The 24,453-nt window shown below is 40.9% G+C and overlaps 3 protein-coding genes across 4 annotated transcripts in view; 2 read left to right on the top strand and 1 right to left on the bottom strand.

The window, feature by feature from the left end:
* Window positions 1-5,610, bottom strand: part of ITK (IL2 inducible T cell kinase) — a 63,886-nt gene extending 58,276 nt beyond the window's left edge. Inside the window, exon 1 of one of the 2 annotated variants that reach the window (XM_059917591.1) lies at window positions 5,458-5,610. In XM_059917591.1, the coding sequence (XP_059773574.1) occupies window positions 5,458-5,595 (138 nt within the window). In that variant the 5' untranslated portion in view covers window positions 5,596-5,610. The remainder of the gene's footprint in view (window positions 1-5,457) is intronic. The other variant, XM_059917590.1, reaches the window with a different exon arrangement.
* MED7 (mediator complex subunit 7) overlaps window positions 1-24,453 on the top strand; it is a 117,682-nt gene that overhangs the window by 76,065 nt on the left and 17,164 nt on the right. The window lies entirely within an intron of this gene.
* GARIN3 (golgi associated RAB2B interactor family member 3) lies at window positions 19,141-22,882 on the top strand. Its single transcript, XM_059917589.1, has 2 exons — window positions 19,141-20,848; window positions 21,630-22,882. The coding sequence occupies exons 1-2, from the start codon at window positions 20,240-20,242 to the stop codon at window positions 22,782-22,784; spliced, it is 1,764 nt and encodes a 587-aa protein (XP_059773572.1). The 5' UTR covers window positions 19,141-20,239; the 3' UTR covers window positions 22,785-22,882.

Genomic DNA, 24,453 nt, shown 5'->3' with positions numbered 1-24,453 from the left:
TGGAGGGTAAAAGAGAACAGAGTTGCTTGGTTCTTTTAAAAAGAGTTGGGAGGGGGGACTGGCCTACCTGCTGGTTTCTATGTGTGTCTCTGACCCAAATCTTAAGACTCCAAACTCCTAAATTCTCACGGCTAGGCCATGATCTGCTGCCTCCAGGGAGTCCTAATTACTTACTCCTGCACCCAGGAATCTCCTGTTTGAAGTCCTTTATCACTTGCTTTGTTCTTAACTCTTTTGGTGTTGAGCCTTGTTCTGTTAGGGGTCCCCTTGTGTAACTCTAACCTCTCCAACTGTATCTATACATTCCTCCTTCCCTTCTTTTCTTTCTTAGGCAAATAATGAGTGAATAATATGTACCAGGCACTGTGGTAGACCCTGATGATGGCATCTTTAGCAAATTGGGCACCAGCCCTTGTAAAGCGTACAGTCTAATGGAGGGGAATGACATCAGTACAATAATCACATTAATAACTAGGTAATTACAAATTTGGCATGCACGTTGAAGAAGGGTATGTGCCACTGTGTCAGAGCGTAACAAGAGGAGATGACCTAGGCTAGGGAAATGAAGGAAAACTTCCCCAAGCAAGTGACCTTCAAAATGGGCGGTCTTAAAGTTGAAGAAAATCTTATGTGTTTGGAGCTCAGTGAGATGGGAGGAAAAGGAGCATGAACTGAAATGGAGGAGACCATGGGATAGATTTTGGCGTCCACTCTCAGGGTAAAGGGAGGACCACTGAAGGGACATGCCAGCTTCTGATGAGGGTCATCAGGACATGATCACAGTCACCATGTGAAAAGCTCACACTGGCTACTGTGTGGGGAATGGAGTGGTGGGGGGCCGGTGGAGTGGGTGCAGGGAGACCATTAGGAAGTGGTAGCAATCCCCGGTGAGAGATGCTGGCAGCTTCCACGAGGAAAGTGACTCTAGGAAATGGAGAGAAATGGACAGATGCTAGAGGAACTTTCAGTGCCAAAATTTGGACACATGGTGGAGGCTCCCAGAAGTGAATGAAGACAAAGATTTGTCCTGGAGTATATGTGGAAATGATAGAACTCATAACACCTTTCATTGCAGAAGACCTATGTGGCATGGTTGCTGATTTTCAGGACTGCCCTTTACATGGAGGGCTCTAGAGCCAGAAGGCATTACATACTTTGTAATAACCCAGTGGAATCGCCAATTGCCTATGAGCAGCAACTGTTAATAGTAATAAGAACTGTTCAACAGGGAGGCTGTGTTGGCTCTGGAGACATAAGGGAGTTATTTAAATTCTCTTTGCCTCAGTTACATGCTCTGTAAATTGGGGTAATGATAGTTCCTAACTTAGAGGGTAGGTGTAAGGATTAATGAAATAATTCATTTAGCACAGTGACTGATACATTGTAAGTACTTAGTAAATATTAGTTACTATAATTATTAGAATAATGGTGACATTCATTTCATTTAAAAAAAATCAAGAAGGAATGTTTGATCATTTTAAAACATGTAAGTAGCTTTATAGAGGGTCACACAGCCTTCAGCAACCTTTGCAAAGCCACACAGCTCTTAAGTGGTAGAGCTGCTCTTTGACCCAAATCTATCTGACACCAGAAGCTGTGTTTTTGACCACTATGCAATAATGTTGCCAAAAGCAAGGAAAGGGGACCCTCTCCCCACCTGCCATCTTTAATTTAGGAAGGATGCATATTATAAGAGATGTTTCTGCTGCTAGATCAGACTTTGGCTAAAGGGAAGTGTCCATGAGGAGTGGTGGCCCTATCCAGACAATGACTAGAATGGTGATCTCGACTGTTTTTCCTGTCCTTTGTAAGTGGTAATGGCTCCCATGCTATGGTGACCATGGAAAACTTGTTTCCTAAGGTGCAAAGAGTCATTAAAATAGGGAAATCTTTCCATTTCTCCTGAGGGCCTTTCAGAAGATTAAGATGGTCCTATTAGTACCAAGCTTATAGCATACTTTTCTCATGAAATACTCAGCATTGAGTAGTGTTGGAGTCCTTACTTTACAAATAGGAAACAGAGGCTTAAAGAGGTTAAATGTCTTGCCTGAGATCCCACATCTAGAAAGTGATAGAAACAGCATTTGAATCCAGCTGTAGCAGACTATTCTGGCCTCACCATTCTGTGACACTTGTCTCCCATCTGTACTGCCCCTCCCATCTCATGCTTACTCAAAGTGCCTGAGGCCCCCGCCCCCCCATTTCTCTCTTTTACCCCTAAAAAGGATCTGATATCAGTCCTGTACAACTAAGCACGTTGTTCAGTAGGTGACTACCTCTCCAGAGTTTATCTTTATTTAAGTCTGCCCCTGCCAGTGGTGGGCTGGAGCCTGCTTATGTTGGCCCACATAAGAGCTGATTGATAAATTTTCAGGAGTTCTGTGAGCCAGTAGACTTTACATTGGTAGTTTGACATTGGTCATGATGGGAGTATTTACTCTACAGAAATTGGCAAACACCACAAACAAAGGCTCTCCCATATTCTCTACTGCCATTACCACTACAATGATTGTTAGACATTTACCAGCATACCACTGGGCCCTCATCTTTCCTTGTCCTCTGTTAAAGAATGTCTGGCAACAGGGATCACTTTGCTGAGAAACTGGCAGGCACAGGGGAGTGTCTGAAATCCCGCCTGGTGGCCAGTCACCACCTGACGACTCCATGCTTCTTTCTGGCCCACTGCTCCAGCATGACAAAGGAGCTTCCCGGCCCCACGGAAAACACTTGCACATCTCAGTACCTTGAACAGGCATCTGACATCAGATCTAAATCCATGTTAAAATAAAAGGCTCAGTCAGTATGTATTATAATGACAATAATGGGTATGGAAATTTGAAATTAGAAAAAAACAGACTTATTTTGCAGAACTACAGTATTTGTTCCTGAATATGTAAAGGATTATTTTTATATGATGTCATAAATCCACAGAATTTTAGAGCTGCAATGAACATAATTTTACAGATGAGAAAAGAGAAAAAGAAGCTGAGACCCTGAGAGGGGAAATGTTGGCCCAACATCACGCATCTCATGATGCATGTATGTCTCTACCCACACCGTTATACTTAGTCACAGAATAGAGGGAATCCAGGACCCTGATGTTAGCCAGACTTTGAAGAATCTTTGAATGTTTCCCTTCATTTGAAAATGATTATGTTATGCCACCCTGCCAGCTCCTTCACAGATATAATGATGATACAAATAATAGCTAATTTTTACTAGGTGCTTACTAGGTGACAGGACTTATGTTAAGTGCTTTATATATTAAGTTGAACTACGTATATGAAATTGCCAATATTTGATTTTTTTGATCTACCAAATGGTAATTTCTAATAGGTCTATCTAAATATATTCCCTCTAAATATTCACCATTTTTCCATGAAGTGAATACTATTATCACACCCCTTTTACAGATGGCAAGACTGAGGCTTTAATTAAAAAATAAATTTAAAAAAGCTTTCTTCCCACAAGTGTTATTCTTATTTATAGGCAATGAACAATGTACTCTTGTGTGCAAATCGATGGCCCTAAGCAATGGAATGTACATAGAGCATAAACAATAATACCTGACATATCTTGCCTTTCTCAGTGACCTTGGAAATTTTTCTAATCAATAAATTTCTGTAATATTTAAAGAAATGCTTTTTTAAATGTTATTTATGAATATAAAGCATAGACGTTAGAAAATAAGAAATTTGATGTTTGTACATTATATATCTGCTGTATCCCGCATGGAAATGTTAGAAACTGTAGCTCAGGGCTCCCCAGAATGAATTAATTGTCCTAGAATTTTCATAATGCTTGAATGAAGAAGCTGAGTTATTTTACAACATTGTCTACATGCAGATTATAACCAACAAAATTCTGAATCAAGACCATTTGGTTGTATGACTATCTGCAAATAATATTGTACAGAATTCACAACCAAACAGTTCAAAAAAGCAGTTACGCTCAGAAATGATCAGTACTAAGTACATGAGATTATGCTATGTCAAGTGTTGAGTCAGGAAAAAAAAAATTAGTGAAAACTGTAAAATGGGCTTTGAAAAAAAATATTTAAACATAAATGACTACTCTTCAAATATGAAACCAGAACTTCTAATGTCCCATTCACAATAGAAAAAAAATTGACTGATGCCACGTGATTAATCAGCTCTAAATGATGAATTCTCCAAGTTGAAAACTTGGCTATTGGCCCTCCATTAATTTAGTCAACAAATATTTATTAAATATCTACCACAGGGGCCTTGCGCATAAGTAATTCCATATTATTCCCAATTTGATTGGCTGATTATTATCAGTAAGCATCTGCTTAAGATGAGCATGTCTTTTCACCTCTAAAAGAGAGGCAGTATTATTTCACCTGCAACTTAGAAGTCTAGGAATCCATAGGCTCCATACCCGGCCTGGCCTCTTTCAAGTCTCCATCTCATTGAACACTTCAAAGCCTGGATCTCAAAAGACCCCAAATTCATGCCTACACCTACTAAGTCAGATCCCAGCCAAGAATCAGCATGCCTTTGTCTCTAAGTGACCATCAAACACCAGCGTTATTTTCCCTACCTCCTTGATGATGGAAAAATAATATAATGATATAGTAAGGAGGCAAACATGCTTTGAAAAATTGCTGAGAAGGGCTATACAAGTGCTACTTCATAGAAACAAAGGAAAGAAGAAAGGAATGTTGTAGGTGGTATTTCCAGTCCTTTCATTTTATAAAGAAAGAACCTGATACAGAAGGTAGAGACATTTGCCCAGGCTAACTTACCTAGAGAGAAGTGGAGTTTGGTCTCCTGACCCCTCTTCCAGTGCCTTTTGTACCAAACTACATTGTTATGATTATTCGTGTTGCACTTATTATTATTGATGTTATGGAATATAAGACTATCTTTAGATATATAAATACTGACTTAGCTAAGCAGCTGTAATCTTCTAGATAAGAACTGCTGTTCTATACCGCATAACATTTTGTGCGTGATAGTCTCCTGGGAAGTTCTCCAAGGGATGAAGAGGTTTACCACTGGGCTTTGCAAATTCTAGACAATTAAATGCCCAAGGACCATTATTCCCCATGTCAGGTGAGTGATGGCCATTGAGACAATTAAAACTGAATCCATAAAAATGTTGACATGGGACCCATCACTTAACCATTCCATTTCACATAAAATATTATAATTTAAAAGTCAAACTTAACCTTGCAGGGGAAAGATAAGCTAATGAATAATAAACTTACTCTTTTACAGTTTTTAGAACTGAAATCACCTAATACAGTTAACCCATCTCTTGACTTTTCTCCATGCTCTCTTCCAATTACTCTTACTGTACTTTTTAGGTTGTTATAACAAGTACATCTGTGTTTTCTGTGTTCTTATTTTAGTCTATGTATATCTTCATGAGTCAGCTCAGTCTAACTATAAAATACTCTTTTAGAAAGGACAAAACAAAGTGCTCACATACCCCATGACGGTCCTCAAAGTATGCCAGGCTGGTTTTGGTTAAAACAAAGAATCGAACTTTAAAGTTCGAAGGAGAAGTTCTTCTCTTTTGTTGGGATTTCTTGATAAGCTGTTCTTCCAGGAGGATGAAGTTGTTCATGATCCAGTCCTTGAAAAGTGATGCACCTTGGGCATCACCCCTCAGCACAACCAGAGGAAACAGCTTCAGGGCAAGGAATGAGCTGGAGAGGCAGTTGATCTTCAGAGAGTTGTTCAAAGGCAACTTGCCTCCAATGTTATCTCTCTACCAACATTCAGTCAACATTGCAGAGCTTCTCTTCTGAGGTCAAAGCCCATAACCACATCCTTTCAAAATTCAGAAAACTATGAAGCATAAGTAAAAATTATACATACCCTTTGCTGTACGGTTTAGAAATGATATTTGACGAACCTCAGACTCAAAATGATATGACGGATTAGAGTTGAATCTTCATAGTTCCTGCTTTAGCCCATGTAACAGTTAAGGCATGCAGCACAAGGGGTAGGAACGTGGACTTTGGGGTTGATGGACAATAGCTTGTATGTTAGTTTTCTATTGGCTGCTGTAACAAATTATCACAAGTTTAGTGCCTCACGAATTTATTATCTTACAGTTCTGTAGTTCAGAAATGCAAAATGGGTCTCACTGGGCTAAAATCAAGATGTCAGCAGGGTTGTGATCCTTTCTGGAGGACCTCTAGTGTAGAATCTGTTTCCTTGCCCTTTCCAGCTTCTAGGACCACCCGCATGCCTTGACTCTCAGCCCTCTTCCTCCATCTTCAAAGCCTACAACAGCAGGTCAAATTCTCTCATCTCATACAACTGTAACCTCTTCTTCTGCCTGCCTCTTCCATATTTAAGATTCCTTAAGATTACACTGGGCTTGCCTGGATAATCTAAAATAATCTCCCTATTTTAAGATCTGTTTATTAGCAACCTTAATTCCATATTCTACCTTAATTCCCCTTTGTCATGTAAGCTAACACATGCACAGGTTCTAGGGATTAGGACAAGGACATCTTTACCTACCACAGGTTGGCTTCTGGCTCCACCAGCTAACTAACTGTGAGACTATAGGCAAATTACTCAAGAGCTCTGAGCCTCAGCTTTTTTGCCTGTGAAGGGGAATAATGGTGCCCCTACATGTGGGGCTAGTCTCCGGCTTCCTTGCCAGTCTCATCTCATACCTCTCTGCTCACACATTTTCACTTTAGCCCTCATGTGTGCTTCTCATGCTGCTTTGAACATCTGCTCCCTTTCTGAAAACATCTTCTCTCCCCTGCTTTGCCTGCTTTAACTCTAAATTATACTGCTAGTCTCAGCCATGTCACTTCCTCAGGGAAGCCTTCCTGGCTTTACTAAGTCAAATCCGCCAATTATATATGTAGAGGGCACCTTATGACATACCCCTTATGACAGTTGTCATTGTACTTTTTGGACGGTGATTTTTGGATTAATGTTTGTCTCTCCCACTAGTCTGGAAGCTCCCTAATGGTAAGGAGGACTATGTATGGTTTTGCTCACCATTACATACTCAGCAACCATCACGGTGCCTGGCATATTAAAAGGCTGTTTAGAAAAATGTGTTGAATAAGTAATCACCAAACTGGGTTGGGCAATTATAAGAGACAATGGGCATAAAACACTTAAGAGAAATATATTAAAGTGTATTATTTTGTTAAATTTAAGTAAAAGCCCATAGTAGTTTGTCTGTGCTACAGAGAAATGATTGCTTTTCCATCGCAAAACGTAGTGGAAGAGCAGAAAATAAGTAAATCCTTCAGAATGGCATAATACACAAAGTATACATGAGCTCTGAGGACAGACAAAATTACGTTGGAATCCCAGCTCTGTCACTTACTAAGCTGTTTCTTTGAGTGAGCTACTTACCCTCGCTGATCCTTGGTCTCTGTGCGGGTCCTTTTGAAGACAATCCCATAAGCTCTGTGAGTGGTGGATGCTAGTCATGTATCTGGCCTTAGAATTAAGGTATAAAGTATCATGAGTCCTACTTCTAGCATGAAGTAAATAACCAAGAAATCTCAGTGTAAGGAGAGATGGCATATGCCAGACAGGGATAAATAATGAAACAGAACAATCATTATTGCTGTATAGGAGTGCAATGATCTAGAATTTATTTTTTTTCATGTGAATTACCAGACTACAGCTTAATTTTGTCTCATATATTGGATGCCCCAGCATAATCAAGACACTCAAGATTGTTGGGGAGGGAATACTTTAAATGATTTCCCCACCTCCATTCTGAGATTGTAAGATATATGTGTGGAAATACATGCCCAAAAGAGGTAGTATTTCTTTTCTCTCGTGAATATGGACTTGAGACAGGGATTGCTATTTTCTCCAAGTATCTATTCTCCCCTTCTTCCCAGGTAACTGACTCCCTGAAGGTTATCTGGGCATCTGGCCAGCCAGAATAAAGATTACATTTTTCAGTCATGTTAACTGTATTCTAGCTAATTGAACAGGGCAGAAGTTATGAGCACAACTTCAAGGAAATGTCCTTAATGGCAATCGTCATACCCTTTTCATTCTCTTTTTCCTCCTTCCTGCTAACTAGAATGTGAATGTGAAGGTTGGAGCTAGAGCAGCTATCTTATACCTTGAAGTAGAAATTGCATGTGGAGGTCAATGGAGCATAAAATAGAAAGATTCTGGGGTCCTGATGACCTTGGATCCTCCTTGCAGCCTGGGAGCACTTTTTCTTTAATGTAAAAAGAAATAAAATTTTATTTTCTAAGCCCCTGTTATTTTGAGGTTCTGTCACAAACAGTAAACCTAATTTTAACTAATACAGTGCATTTTCAAACTAGACTGTAAAGTCCTTTGAGAAGGGTAGACTTATACCTGGTTTGTTCAGGTTGAAAGATTTACAGACTTCACAAAGTATTCTCATGTGGGAAAGCAAAATGTCATCAGTAGCTGTTGTAATAGGAGCCTTTCCTTGGCCAAGTCTCCATGGAGTGTAATTATAAGTAATTTTATTCTCTCTCTCTCACAGCACCTTCAAACCCACTCGCCGGGATTGGTTTTTGTCCTCACCTAAACATAACCTTAAGAGACCCAATATTTTCCCCATCACTCTTAGGAAAACGTGTAAAAATAATCCCTTTGTTTTGTTTTAAAGTCCTATTGGGAATTCCCTGGTGGCACAGTCGTTAAGAATCCGCCTGCCAATGCAGGGGACACAGATTCGATCCCTGGTCCAGGAAGATCCCACACGCCGCGGAGCAACTAAGCCCGCGAGCCACAGCTACTGAGCCTGCGTGCCACAGCTATTGAAGCCCGTGCACCCTAGAGCCCACACGCCGCAACTACTGAGCCCACACGCCGCAACTACTGAAGCCCATGTGCTCTAGGGCCCGCATGCCGCAACTACTGAGCCCGCGCACCTAGAGCCTGTGCTCCGCAACAAGAGAAGCCACCGCAATGAGAAGCCTGCGCACCACAACGAAAATTAGCCCCCACTCACTGCAGCTAGAGAAAGCCCATGCGCAGCAATGAAGACCCAGTGCAGCCAAAAATAATCAATAAAACATTGAAAAATAATTCTAAAAAAAACCCAAAGAAAACCAAAAAAAACCCTATTGATCACTTTTGGAGGATGCTGAAAAACCAATTTATTATTCTGTAAACTGCAAAACAAAGGGAAAGAATAAAATATATCTCCTATTTTTCCTGAAGAGCCATATCTCAGTTTAGTAATCAAATATTTAATGAAGGAGAGTCCTTCTTTATAGAAGAATTCCAATGAATAAATTAAGGAGTGATAGAATATCACCATTTTGCAATCCTAATAATGCATAATGGATCTAGACAATGCTCATCAATGGCTGCTAAAATCATTATGTGAAGAGCCAATAGGAAAATCTATAATTTATTTATTAGACTGATAACATTGTAACACATTGATCAATCTTAACAGCAGGAAAAGAGAGACAATCAGACATTCTGTATTTCCTGAAGTGATGCAATAGGAAGTACACAGAAGCCTTGCCAAAAGAAAAAAAAGAAAAAAGTCAAACAATCTCATCCAACCTCTAGATCTAAATTCAAGTTTGCAGGAAATACAAGAGATAAAGGAACATGACAAATGACAGCATGGAGATGCATGGAGATAAGTTCAGAATACAGTGGACCCTCTGTATCTGCGGGTTCTGCATCTGTGGATTCAACCAACTGTGGGTCAAAAAAAAAAAATTCCAGAAAGTTCCAAAAAGCAAAACTTGAATTTACTGTGCACCAGAAACTATTTACATAGCATTTACAGTATATTTACGACTATTTATATAGCTTTTATATTGTATTAGGTATTATAAGAAATCTAGAGATGATTTAAAGTTTACAGGAGGATATGTGTAGGTTATATACAAATACTATGCCATTTTCTATTCTATTTCCAAGATTTTGGATCATCTTTACTATCATTATTCTGAATTCTTTTTCAGGTCGACTGCCTATTTCCTCTTCATTTATTAGGTCTGGTGGGTTTTTACCTTGCTCCTTCATCTGCTGTGTGTTTTTCTGTCTTCTCATTTTGCTTAACTTACTGTATTTGGGGTCTCCTTTTCGCAGGCTGCAGGTTCGTAGTTCCCCTTGTTTTTGGTGTCTGTCCCCAGTGGCTAAGGTTGGTTCAGTGGGTTGTGTAGGCTTCCTGGTGGAGGGGACTAGTGTCTGTGTTCTGGTGGATGAGGCTGGATCTTGTCTTTCTGGTGGGCACATCCATGTCTGGTGGTGTGTTTTGGGGTGTCTGTGGCCTTATTATGATTTTATATGCCATTTTCTATAAGGGACTAGAGCATTTTGTATTTGGGGGGTCCTGGAACCAATCCACCATGGACACCTCGGGTCTGTACCCAAATCGCTAAAGACAACTACCCCATGTCTGTAACAAGTAAGTCAGAGGGAGAACCCATAAGATTAAAAGAGACTTTAAGAGCCATATCAAGCATGTGCTGATTTTGTTTGGATTTAAATTCAAACAAATCAATTATATAAAGACATTATGAGACAGTTGGGAAATCAGAACACTGCGTATTTGATGACTAAATTATTTTTAATTTTTAAGGCATGGTAATGGCACTGTTGTTATTGTAAAAGAGTCTTTATTGTGCACAGAAACATACAGAAATAATTATTGATAAAATAACAAAATATATGAGATTTGCTTTGTTATAATACAGTGGAGGGGGAGAAATAGGTAGGGCAAGAGATGACAGATGTTTGGCTGAGTTGACAATTGAAGCTGGGTGATGGATGGGTTGGTGGTTCTTTACTCTCCTTACATTGCTATATGTTTGAAATTTTTCATAGTAAAAGTTAAGAAAAAGGCCTGTCCAATTCAGTCTAATAACAAAAACTCCAGACACATATTCAATTTAATGCTTTTCCTCAACCTAAGCAGAGGTCTGGTACAGGCTTTGAAGCATGTTGCCTTTTCTACTAGATCCTAACTCCTCCTCATTCCCCATACACTAGCCTTGCTTCTGACCCACTCCTTCAGGCTCAGGCTTGGGGCAAGAAGGGAAACAGGCACTGAATTCAATGAGGTCACAGTTGTAATCTTGGGTTGATGCCCTCTGAATGTGGTGGATACACAATTGTTGCTTTTTCTTTCATGGGAAAGTTTTGTCATGTGTGTTGTTGCCATTATTTTCAGAGGGCTCTGACAGCAGGTCTCTTGATATTGGAGATGCCAGTCTGACTCCCAGTGAGCCCAACCTTCAGCTCTTGGGCTTCTGCTGGTCCTCCTCCAGGGTGCCTCCCCTGCAACTCTGTTGGAATCCCTTTGCCCATCTTTGTTATCTTCTTGGGTAAATGTCCCTTGAAAATGAGCTGCATGCCACTTATTCCCTCCCATGGCTCTAGAGAAGACTCAGGTATCCATTGATGGATGTACGTACCATTTGCCCCAAGTGCAACCTCTTCTCCCTCTGACACCAAACAAGGAGCTCTTCCACAAGATTTAACCTTTGCCTTTCTCCAAATGGGATTTATGAGGACAACAGTCCTCATAAACCCTATGAGACTTAGGTCAAGCTAGTCCTTTAAAGTTCCTGTCACTTGGCTTCTGGTGGATGCAAACACCTGCCCCCTTTCCCCCTGAGTGGTTTGTGAGAGGAAATGCACAGTGCACCAAAAACTCTCTCTTGGTTTTTCAAGCTTTTGTTTTCTAAAAGCTGGAGGTGGGCAAAGACTATTACTGGCAGAACTTGTTTTGCTTCCTATTGTGTCAAGCACGGATGACAAGGTATTCTACTTTAGGATAGAAAGTCACTTGATTCCTTTAATTGTATTATTTTAGGTCTTTGAGGCCTCAACTGAAACTGAGTTGGAAAAGTTTGTTTAACATCCTCTAACAAAGAAAAAACCAATTCAGCCTGGCACTACTGGATCCAGCTACTTAATCAATGACATCAGAAATTTTGATTTTCATTTCTTAGTTTTGTGTCAGCTTCACGCTTAGGAAGGCTTTCCTCTGTGGCAGCAAAAGGCTGACATTTTGCCAGTGGAACTGGATTCTTTTTCCTAATAGTTCCAGCAAAAGTCTCAGAACTGTGAATCATTGCCCTGGCTTGGGTGAGTTGCTAATAGGTAGCTCAGTCATTACAGCCAAGGCGATAGAATATTCTGTTGTCTATTTCTAGGTCTGCACCCTTTCCTGGATTTGGGGATGGGATACAGTTGGCCCTATCCAGCCACGTGGCCTGAGAGTAGAGAGAGGTTTTCCTCTAAAGGAACACCAAGAGTGTTGCCACTAGAGAAAGTGGAATGGATGTCAGCTCATCAATAAATCATCTCACCTTTACTCTGCCCTGAAGCCCATCTTCATTGTTCTAGCATTTGAGGCCCTGCAAGTCCAATCCTCTTCTCTGGTCCAGGGAATAGCCATTTAGATAAGTGAAGATGCTTCTTACATAACTCCAGAGCACTCCTGTGTCCAGGACGAAGAGATCCTTCAACTGCACCCTTAGGATATGGCTTCCAAGGCTTTCATTATCCTTGTGGTTCTCATCCAAACTTGATCAGGTTTATATGGATCTGTTTAAGAGTGATACCCAGAATATTTTGGTAATTATATAGCTTCTATCTTCTGAAAAAATTTAAAAATAAACCTTATTCCTTCTAGAACTATTAATCCTAGAGAAAAAAAAAATGAGCACATAGAGGGATTTGTACTAAATGTTCATTGCAGTGTTTGTAATGGAAACAACTTATATGTGCATCAGTGAGAAACTGATTAATCTATGCTGCATCCATTCAGTGGAATACTGAGATAATGAAAATGAGTGAAGAATTTCTATAATGTATCACTCTAAAAAAGTACAAGATCTATTGTTAAGATAGAAAAGGTGCAGACAAATATGTATGGCATAATCCCATTTTTACATCAAAGTATTTTGTGTTTGTATTAATATGTATGTATATGTGCAGGGCAATGTCAGAAAGTTTCTATATCAAACTTCCAGCAAGGAACTGGAAAGGTAGAGAGATGTTTTGCTTTTTAATTTATGTAATTAAAGAAGACCATATTGTGGGGGAATTTTTTACTTTCCAATTTAAAATAAAAGTATGTCCTTTGTCAGAAATAATTGGTTTGATTAGTAGAAGATAGTGATAACTGAGGTGGCCAGTTAGACCTTAGAGCTTAGACCTAATTTTTGAAATATATATATATATATATATATACATATATATATATACACACACATACATACATATATATGTATTTCTGGTTACAGAAGTGAAATATATTCTTGCTGGAAAGAGCCAACCATCAAATAGACAAAAATAATAATCACTTTTAGTCTCACCCCTCAGAGGTAATCAATGTTAACATTTATTTTACTTTCTTCCAATATTTTTTCAGAGTTAAATTTAATATTTATTCTTTGCAATATAATTGCAATAATCATCTTATCCCAGCTCCTGGATCATTTACCATCTCCCATCTCTACAGTTTCTAATCTTTATTTTTATCTTAAATGTTAACTATTTTATTATTTTATGTGTATTTAATTGTAAGCTTCTTCAATATAACATCAAAGAAATAAATATTTAGACCGAGATGGGATGTCTCATGGCTTATAAACGTAGCAAAATTGGAAGCCAAGAGAGGGAAATTGTCATAAGACCGTGAAAAAGAGCGCAGAATTTTGGCTCTGAGTGGGGCTAAACATGTCTGAGGACAGAAACAAGAAGAGAGCAGAAAGCAAGTAGGTGGGGAAGAGAGGTGACACTTGTTGGACCATAATGTTGAGAAATAAAATTCTTTAGATCTCCTGTCTGGCTTCTTTCATCTATACCAGCTCATCTTCTTTTGAAACCTAAGGCAGAGGCAAACTGATTTGCATAATGGCCCTTAGGGAAAGAGTCTAGGTGACTGTGGTCTTTTTCTGACAACCAGAAGGTAAGGCAGAAATCAGGTTGGCTTCCTGAAGTCCTAGGTGCCCAAGGCTCACTATAGCTCATCCCACGCCACCTCGGTTTAACAGTGTTGACGTATAAGGACTGTGGATTGTATTTTAGGCCAGGGGATTTACCCAGCAGATATATGCTGTGTACAGTATGGAAATCTCCCCACCCTCACATCCTGCCTAGCTCACTAGGCGCTCTCGGGTGGCATGCTCTTTGAAAAGGCTATATATAGCTGTCTGCTTGCCTTGCTTTACAAAGTGATAGGTGGGGAACAAAAGTTATTGACTTGAAACCTCTTCCCATGATAAACAGGTGGACTTCAGCCATCTATAATCTTGCATGTCTACCTATACTCAGTACATCATACACAGTATTTTGTGTTTTCACGCTTCACATCTCTTTAATCTTAGGCCAATTAAAAATGTACAGGAAACTCTCCTTAGAATTGTGGTTCTGGCAGTTTCTCTTCTCACAAAACATTGTTGGTTTTAAATATTGAGATAAGTGTTATCAGGTCCATTCATTCAACTCATTCACTATTACTCTATCATGTACTTAATTGTCCTCCTGTATTGTTCTCTGTCTCTTCAGTGTGTTCTCCTGAATTGTAAATTTTCCGAAATTAGGGTGGTGGTTTATACAGGCTTCACTATAGTCCTTGTTAAGAAGAATTACCAAAAACTTGTAAATAGAAAAAATTACAAGGCAGGTAACATGTACTTTCTTTTTTTTTTTTTTTTTATAAATTTATTTATTTATTTTTGGCTGTGTTGAGTCTTCGTTGCTGTGCGTGGGCTTTCTCTAGTTGCGGCGAGCTGGGGCTACTCTTCGTAGCAGTGCGCGGGCTTCTCATTGCGGTGGCTTCTCTTGCTACGGAGCATAGGGTCTAGGCACGTGGGCTTCAGTAGTTGTGGCACGCAGGCTCAGTAGTTACAGCTCGCAGGCCCTAGAGCACAGGCTCAGTAGTTGTGGCGCACGGGCTTAGCTGCTCTGTGGCATGTGGGATCTTCCCGGACCAGGGCTCAAACCTGTGTCCCCTGCATTGGCAGGTAGATTCTTAACCATTGTGCCACCAGGGAAGTCCAACATGTACTTTCAATGTCATATTAAAGCATTATTTAAATACCTGCCCAAGGATTATGTGATTATCTAAGAGAAGGAAGTAAGACAATGGAATTGGATTAATAAATCAAGACTGAAGTATTACTGTCTATTATTTTTAATAGCTTTATTGAGATACATTTTACATATCAAAACATTCATCCATTGGAAGTGTACAGTTCAGTGCTTTTTCATATATTCACAGTTGTGAAACTATCACAATGTAACTTTGGAACATTTTCAGCACCCCAAGAAGACTATCTGTTATTGATTAAAGTCTCAGACTCTGTGAAGTTCTCTAATAACTTATAGATTTTCATTCAGAAGAGATGCAAATGATTTCTGTTTAGTAAAAAAGATAGCCCCAAAGCTTATGATTTTATTGCCCTGTAGACATTTAACCAGTTTTGTATCTAACCTGGCAGTGTTAGTCCAATATTCTTTCTCCAATGCCAATGCCTATACCTCTAATTCTCCTTTGAACCAGCTTTACCATCATGCTGATTCCCTCATTGATGAGTTAATGAAATCTCTGACATGTTTTCATTGTATATTTGTGTGAGAGTCATGTTTTAAAGTTTTTGGAACTTATATTTGACAACCTGAATGCTCTTAGCTCAACGGTGGGCACATAGCTGGCAATCAATAAATATGTCTTGACTTATTGATCTCCATTTTTTTGATAGGGGATGCGTCAGACTTTTAAACTTTGGAAAGAGAGAATAAATTTTCAGAAGGTCTTTAAGAAAAGTCAGAAAATGAATTTTGAACGATATTTTGTATTTGGGTTCTCAAATTCTAAAATTTAAAGTATTATTTACTTTTGTGCAAGTAGTATATGCAATAGAATAAAATCTGAAATGTATAAAAGAGAATGCCCTGGGAAGCTAAGTCTCCATCCCACCATTTCCTTCGGCCAGTAAGTTTGCTCCTGGTACTGGTTTCCTGTGCATCTTTTCACTTACACACACAAACACACACACACACACAAACACACATTTTAAAATTTTTTATTAAAAAATATATGGCATGCCATATATGCTCTTTGCAACTTGCTTTTTTTACTTACTGATATTTATTGAAAATTGTTCAACATCAGTATACATAAAACATGTCTGGTGGCTGATCACTTTTCACTACTTCCACTGCTTCCACACACATCTTCATCTCTTGCAGGAGCTACCCCAGTCTCTGTTTCCGTCCCTATTACACCTCTGTGATCTCTTTGCAACATGGTGGCCAGAATGATTCTCCATATATGTAGGTCAGATCATCTCCCATTTAGAGCAGAGCTAAACACCTCACAATGTCCTACAAGGTCCTTCACACATGATATGCTTCCCTACCGTCACCACAGTTGCTTCTTGACCTCATCTCCAACCTCTCTCCCTCACTCCACTCTTGTCACTGTGGCCCCCTTGGTGTTCCTCTAACATACCAGGCACACTCTCACCTCAGGATCTTGGCCCTTGCTATTCCCTCTGACAAGAGGCTACTCGCCAGACATCCGCATGGCTTCCTCCCTGACCTCCTTGATGTTTTTGCTTAAAAGTCGCTTCTCACTGAGCCTTCCTTGACCACCACCTACAGCTCCTTCTCCCATGCACACACTCCCATCCCATTTGCCTACCTTATCTTTCTCCACAGCATTGGACACACCATATATTTTACTCATTTATTATCTACATATAAGCTCCATGAAAGTGAAGATATTTATTTTGTCCACAGCTGCATTCCTAGCACCTAGAACAGGGCCTGGCACAAAGTAGGTACCTAATAATATTAATTAAAAGAAATGATGAATTTATGCTGCATAGTACTTATATATTTGTGTTCTACTTGTGTGACCCAGTGTAGTATAGTTTAACCATTGCCATACTTGGGGACTTATATATGCTTTTGGTACCTTTTGACCTTGATAAAGTTGCTTAACTTCCCTGAGCCTTGATTTTCTCCCCTATAAAATAGGAATAATGGTTGTACCTACGTTTTATAGCGCTGTTTGGGAATTACATTTTTAAAAGAATGTGAAGTGTTTAGCACTATGCCTGACTTATAGTAAGTTCTTTATAATATAATTATGATTTCTCTCATTAATCATTCATCAGAAATGGACTTACGAGAAGAAGAGATGATTGAGAATATAAGAACTTCTTGTTTTAAAACCCAATAGTGTTAACTTTTAGTGATTATCTCCTTACAATAGAATATAAGCCACTTTGTTCTTTTTTTGGAGAAATCATTTAACATCTTCAGAAAAAAAATTTTAGCTCTTCAGAAGTAGGGACCTTTATCTCTGCATTTTCTGTTTTCTAGCTGGTCCTGAAAATAGTGCCTGCTCAATAAATTTTGTTGACTAAACAAATGGAAGAATGAATCTCAGTGGGCATAAGCAAGTTCATATTTACTGAAAAGCTGCAATTTGCCAGGTACTGCAGTAGGCACTAGGGATATAAAAAAGAACATTTGGGGGATAAAGTTTATTTCAATACCTTCACATAGTAATCGTTGAGTTTGGGGGATGTATTTTTACCTCAAAAGTAGTCTTCTAACTGGGGGAGGGGGAATTTGGATTCATCACCTTGTGCAAAGTACAAAAACTCCAGAAAGGCATCTTAGCCATAATTTCTCTGAAGAGCTTTTCAGAGAAACAGAACATCAATGGTTTATCAGGTAGACATCAAGAGTGAAGAAGCAGGCAGACCAATATGGGAAATCCTATGGTGATTCAAGACTTTAGTGATTTCCTGGGGTCCCCACGTATATTGCTAACCATGAATGATTCTATATTTGGTGCAGAATGAGAGTACGATGGTGAACCATGCAGCTTGAGACAGAGAAAAAGCCTGACCTGAAGTGCAAGACTGGGGATAGAATCCATCCAGCTCTACGTTCTGCCCCTGAGCAAGATAATCCTGAGCCTCTGTTCCTCACCATAAAATTATGGTTTTAAAAACTAGCCTCCTTTACAAGAATATACAATGGGAAAAAGACAGTCTCTTCAGCAAGTGGTGTTGGGAAAGTTGGACAGCCGCATGTAAATCAGTGAAGTTAGAACACACCCTCCCTCTCACCATACACAAAAATGAACACAAAATGGCTGAAAGACTTAAATATAAGACATGACACCATAAAACTCCTAGAAGAGAACATAGGCAAAACATTCTCTGACATAAATGATACCAATGTTTTCTTAGGTCAGTCTCCCAAGGCAATAGAAATAAAAGCAAAAATAAACGAATGGGACCTGATCAAACTTATAAGCTTTTGCATGGCAAAGAAAACCATAAACAAAACAAAAAGACAACCTGTGGAATAGGAGAACATATTTGCAAATGATACAACTGACAAGAGCTTAATTTCCAAAATATACAAATGACTCATACAACTCAACAATAGAAAACAACCCAATCAAAAGATGGACATAAGAACTAAATAGACATTACTCCAAAGAAGACATACAGATGGCCAATAGGCACGTGAAAAGATGCTCAACATCGCTAATTATTAGAGAAATATAAATCAAAACTACAATGAGGTACCACCTCACACCAGTCAGAATGGCCATCATTAAAAAGTTTACAAATAACAAATGCTGGAGAGGGTATGGAGAAAAGGGAACCCTCCTACACTGTTGGAAATTAAATCGGTACAGCCACTGTGGAAAACAGTGTGGAGGTTCCTCAAAAAACTCAAAATAGAATTACCATATGATCCAGCAATCCCACTCCTCGGCATACATCTGAACAAAACTATAATTCAAAAAGATACATGCACCCCTATGTCATAGCAGCACTATTCACAACAGCTAAGACATGGAAACAACCTAAATGTCCATCAACAGATGAATGGATATAGATAGAAGATGTGGTACATATATAAAATGGAATACTACTCAGCCTTAAAAAGAATGGAATAATGCCATTTGCAGCAACATGGATGGACCTAGAGATTATCATACTAAGTGAAGTACATCAGAAAGAGAAAGACAAATACTGTATGATATCACATTTGTGGAATCTAAAATATGACACAAATGAACTTATCTACGAAACAGAAAGAGACTCACAGACATAGAGAACAGACTTGTGGTTGCCAAGGGGGTGGTAGGGGAAGGATGGATTGGGAGTTTGGGGTTAGCAGATGCAAATTATTATATATAGGATGGATAAACCACAAAGTCCTACCATATAACACAGGGAACTATATTCAGTATCCTGTGATAAACCATAACGGAAAAGAATATGAAAAAGAATATATATATATACATAAAACTGAATCAGAAATTAACAGCAGAAATTAACACAACAGAAATTAACACAACATTGTAAATCAACTATACTTCAATAAAAAAGAAGAAGGAAAAGAAAAAAAAATAGAAGCCAAGGTTGGGTTACCTTTGTGGGGAGGGAGCATGCAGAAGAGAGGCTGGCAGGGTTCTATTTCTTGCTCTGGGTGGCAGCTACAAGGGTGTTCACTTTCTTGTTACTCATTAAGCTATATATTTATGGTTTGAATATGTGTTATATTTCATAATAAAAACAGTTTCTAAAAAAAAACAGTTTCTAAAACTGTAAAAAATATATATATAAAATATAAATATAAATAAAAGTCAGCCTCCTTGAAATGAGAAAATGGGTGAGAAAATTCTCCATACCCTGGAAATGACAGTACCAATGGGACTCTGACAGGTAGCGCTCTTTCTAAGTTCCTGCCAGCACTGTGCTATATACGCTGGGGGGCACAGAGAACAACGATCCCAATAGGATGCCTGCCCTTAGCAAGTACACAGTCCACTTCCGGGATTTTATCCCCAGGACATCATTCAGCAGAAGCACGAAGATGATCCCTGCAGGGAAATTTGTAACAACAACAAGACTGGAAACCACCCAGATATTTACAAAAGCAGTATGGTTTTCTCAACATTTTGATTTAGAAAGACTATCCAGCCTGCCCACACCTGTACCCTGGCAGGGTCAGCCTGTTCCCTGTGGACGTGGTGGTTGGTTTAGGGGGAGGCTGGTGAGCCTCCCCCGAGGGGGTGGGGGCTTGGAGGCTCAACAATGGGGTCTGTGATGGTGATGGGTCACAAAGGACTGTGCAGGATAAATGTGGTCGGGCCAAGAGACTTAGGCAGAGCCCTGCAGGGAGGTGGCCAGTTGCCTTCGTTCCCTCTCTCTCCGAGACTCGATTTGTGGCTGGTGGCGCTGTCTTGAACGAAGAGAGCCATGAGCAGTGAGCGTTTGTTACCTCACTACACGGCCAACAGCTCCCGTTCAGTGGGCGTGTTCAGTACCTCCATGGGGGACCTGCAACGACAACTGTACAAGGGAGGAGAGTATGACATTTTCAGGTACGCACCCATGTTTGAGAGCGACTTTATCCAGATCAGCAAGAAAGGAGAGGTGATTGACGTACACAACCGCGTCCGGATGGTGACTGTGGGCATCGCATCCACCAGCCCCCTCCTCCCACTACCTGACGTCATGCTGCTGGCCCGACCAACGAAATTCTGTGAAGAGCATGTCAGATACGCCCGGATCACCAAGGGGAGAGGTCGCAAGCCCGCGAAGACCCTAGAGCTCACCAGGCTGCTTCCCTTGAAGTTTGTCAAGATCTCCATCCACGACCGTGAGAAACAGCATTTGCGCCTGAAGCTTGCCACCGGCCGTACTTTTTATCTGCAGCTGTGCCCCTCTTCCGATGCACGAGAAGACCTCTTTTTCTATTGGGAAAAGCTTGTCTATCTCCTGAGACCACCGGTAGAGAGTTGCAGCAGTACCCCGACGGTCCGAACTGGAGATGCAGTGACTATAGAGGATACCAAAATCCTAGTGGTAAGCACCTACAGAGACTCAAGAACACGGGGCAGGGTGCTTTGGGAGAGCAGGGCAAAGCTGGTCCTTCATAGCCTTTGGTGCTCTCTGAGACCCACCTGGGAAATACCTTCCATAGTTGAAAAGGGTCAGGGACGAATGAGCCATCACTATGGGATTCACCACACTGGAGAGGTTCCGAGTGCTTCTCCACATTGTCCCACAAGGCCGAATTTCAGAGAGACCTTAGGTATCATATCAGCTGCACTGGTCTCATCCCCAGGGCTGTAATCCCTTCTATAGCATCCTGATTGTCCGGTCTCTTCTTGAGCACTTACCCCAGCCCCGGTAGTCTCATCAGTTGTGGAACATCATTCATAGTTAGGAAGTCCTTCCTTCATTCTGTCTCCCCGTGACTCCGACACGCTGATTAAAATCAGCCCAACCCGTGTAGTCACCAAAATGTAGAAGGTGTGCATCCCTTGACCCAGGAACCCCACTTCTAGGAATCTGTCCTGCAGAGATAGAAGCACAAGGGTATAAAATTAAAGTGTATATCATGGAGAATTGTATCAGTGCTTTCCCTGGCCCTGGGATTGTTCAAGCAAAATGGAGTGGCCGTTTGACAGGGGTGCAGTAGATGGGATCTTGCATCCATTGGGAGCTTAGATTCGGTGATTTCAAAGGTTATTCTAAGTATAAGCCCTTGAGTTGCTCAGCTCCAGGATGAGAGGGGAGCGGCCAGTTCTGATCTCACTTTCTGTCATCTCTATCTTACCTGTTTCTCCTCCTCTTGGCGCAGACCACAGAGCTCCACAGAGAAAGGGATCAGGATGAGGCTGGGCTTCACAAGCTTCGTGACGTGTCTGGAGCCACGTCTTGGGCTTATGTTGGGGGAGAGGAAATCCATCATGCCCCCCATGGCTCAACTGCAGCCGTGAAAAGTGCCAGAGGATCGGCGGCAGGGATGACCACGGGCCTGGCCGTAGCAGGGACAGCATCAGGCCCTGGCGGAGGAGTGGCAGTCGCAGGGGTGGGAGCAGGCCCTGCAGGAGGTGCTGCGAGCTTGGCGGCAACCAAGAGCACAGGCACCAGCCAGGTGCGCATGGCCCTGGCGGGAGCCACCATCAAGGATCCAGGAGAAAGCGGATCCGGCAAGGCCATTTCAGGTGCTGCCACCATATCCTTGGAGGACACGAACCTGGTCTTGGCGGGTGCTGCCAGAACATCCTCGACAGGGGCAGATAGTCCAGAGAGCAGCGTGAGCGTAGAGTTTGCAGGTGCAGCAACGACCAGCAAGCCTGCTGCTGGAAGAGCTGAAGGGCAGGTCGCAGCCCCCCTGGTCTCCACCTTGCAGAGCGAAGGCTACATGTCTGAACGGGATGGAAGCCAGAAGGTCTCCCGCCCCAGGGATGAAGCCTGGAAGGAAAAAAAGGAAAGAAGGGAAAAGAAGGACAAGTCTTCATCTAGGAAAAGTTCCCATCACCGCAGGACAGGTGAAAGTCACCACAGGACAGGAGGGGACAAGACCCGGAAATCATCCTCCCACTGGTCCTTATCCGGCCATGGACACTCAAAAGATGACAAAAAAGAAAAAGGGCACAGTGGCACCAGGGGCAGAGGACACAGCTCTCACAGGAGTGGCAGCCACAGCTCTTCTGCCAAGGGGGGGAGGACAGCTCGCAAACTGGGGAAGAGCCGGTCCGCCACCAGTTCAGGGACTCTAAGTAAGAAATCCAGTAAGATCCGCTCTTTCTTCAGGCGCTTCAGAGTCATTCCTGGTTCAAAAACAATGGTCACACATGACAGAGAGGTAGACATCGTGGCTAAGACGGTAGAGAAGCACAACATAGAGGCCAAGGTGGAGAAAGCCCCGGCTGGCCAGGATCTGGAGATCTGTGGAACTATGACATCAGAGACGATGGAGACCATCATTATTGAAACCAAATCCATTTAAATAGAAGCCAGGGCAGGAAGCTTTCCATGGAGACCCAGCTTCAGGGAAGGATCCCTAGAGAGGCAATTCCTGCTTTCTTTAATAAAGGAAAACCATACAACTCCAAAAGAAATGTTATCTTCTGTTTTCTATGTCCCCTCGCCTGGTAGTGACTTCACAGTGACTTCTGTGATGTGAATTGTGCTTTGGCCTGAGACCCCAGCCTCCAGTCAAGCAGGACCCCTGCCTCCCACCCACGCCCAGCAGAGCCAGCATTAGTGCCCTGCCTTGCCTCAACCCCTTTCTGCCTTTGGTTTCCCCAAGACTGTGGCTGCAAGTCACAGACTACGGGCTGGGAAGCATCACCACCAGCATGTCCGCATGCCCTTCCTTTTCTCCCTGAAGGTCCCTGAACATGGTCATTCAGTCCAGTCCATAGACTAAGTGAAGACAGGACTCATGTCTCCTCTAGGGATAATCAGGGAAGAAAAGAAGGGGTGCCTCAGCATTTGTAGGCAATCAGAATAGCGAAGTTTATCATCTTGATCAGGACTGACAGCCTGAGGGTCAAATCTTGCCACTGCCTTGTTTTATGAATAAATTTTATTGGGCATAGCTACAGTCATTTATTTAAATATTGTCTAAGGCTGCTTTCACATTAAAATGACAGATTTGAGTAGCTGTAGCAGAAACCACATGGCCTGCAAAGTCTAAAATATTTATTTTCTGGCACTTGGCAGAAATGTTTTGCCCACCTGATTCTAATCTTAAAATTCTTCTTCCTCCTGGGTATACACTCTGGATAAACTCTCACAAACGCTTGCCAGGAGACAACTAGGAGAATGTTTGTAGTAAAAGTGTAATAGCCAAACCCTGGAAACAGTCCACATGTTCACCAAATAGGAGAAATGATCAATTGTGGCATATTGCCTACAGTGCATATGATACAGCAGTGAAGATGAATAGCAGCTGTACAGGTTAGCATGGGGGAGTCTCCCGTAATGTTGAATAAGAAAAGCAAGTCAGAAAAATACATACGATATAGTTCCATTTGTAGAAAAGTTCAAAAACAAGATCAAACAATATGTGTAGGGGCACACGTTTGCTAAAAGTGTAGAAAAAAACAAGGACATGATAAACACAAAATTCACAATAGTGGATTTCTGTAGGGTAAAAAGAAGGGAGGGATGGTCTGGGAGGAAAAGCTTCAACAGAGTGGGGATTTTTCTATTACGCAAAGGGGTGTGTCCATGTGAATGTATTATTGTTTCCATTTTATTTTAACATCTCTGACATCAGGACGATTTTTATATTGCTGTCAGCCAAGTGGCAGTCACTGCCTTAGAAATATCTTAACCAATTTATTTCACTTATGTTTTCCTTTCAATATATGCACAAGAGATGGATGACAAAGTCTGAAAGATATCTTTCAACAAATATAAGATAAAGAAACTAAGTGACATAAATACTCACTATCCAGGAACACAAGAAAGATTTAGATATATTGTTAAGAAATAATAGAATAATCCAAAATGCTCTGTACTAATGAACTATATAAATTATGTAAGCATGTGGAAAGCGATTCTAAAAATTAAAAAGTCATAAATGAGATTATGAAATCTCATTTCATAATGAGATTATGCATTTTTAAATGTCCATTATAAAAAAGTCTTTCCAATTTAAAAAAAGT

This window comes from Balaenoptera ricei, chromosome 3 (genome assembly GCF_028023285.1).
Source record: "Balaenoptera ricei isolate mBalRic1 chromosome 3, mBalRic1.hap2, whole genome shotgun sequence".
In the NCBI taxonomy this organism is placed as follows: domain Eukaryota; kingdom Metazoa; phylum Chordata; class Mammalia; order Artiodactyla; family Balaenopteridae; genus Balaenoptera; species Balaenoptera ricei.
The sequence above is the reverse complement of the archived record's forward strand: the minus strand, read 5'-3'. Positions and strand labels throughout refer to the sequence as shown.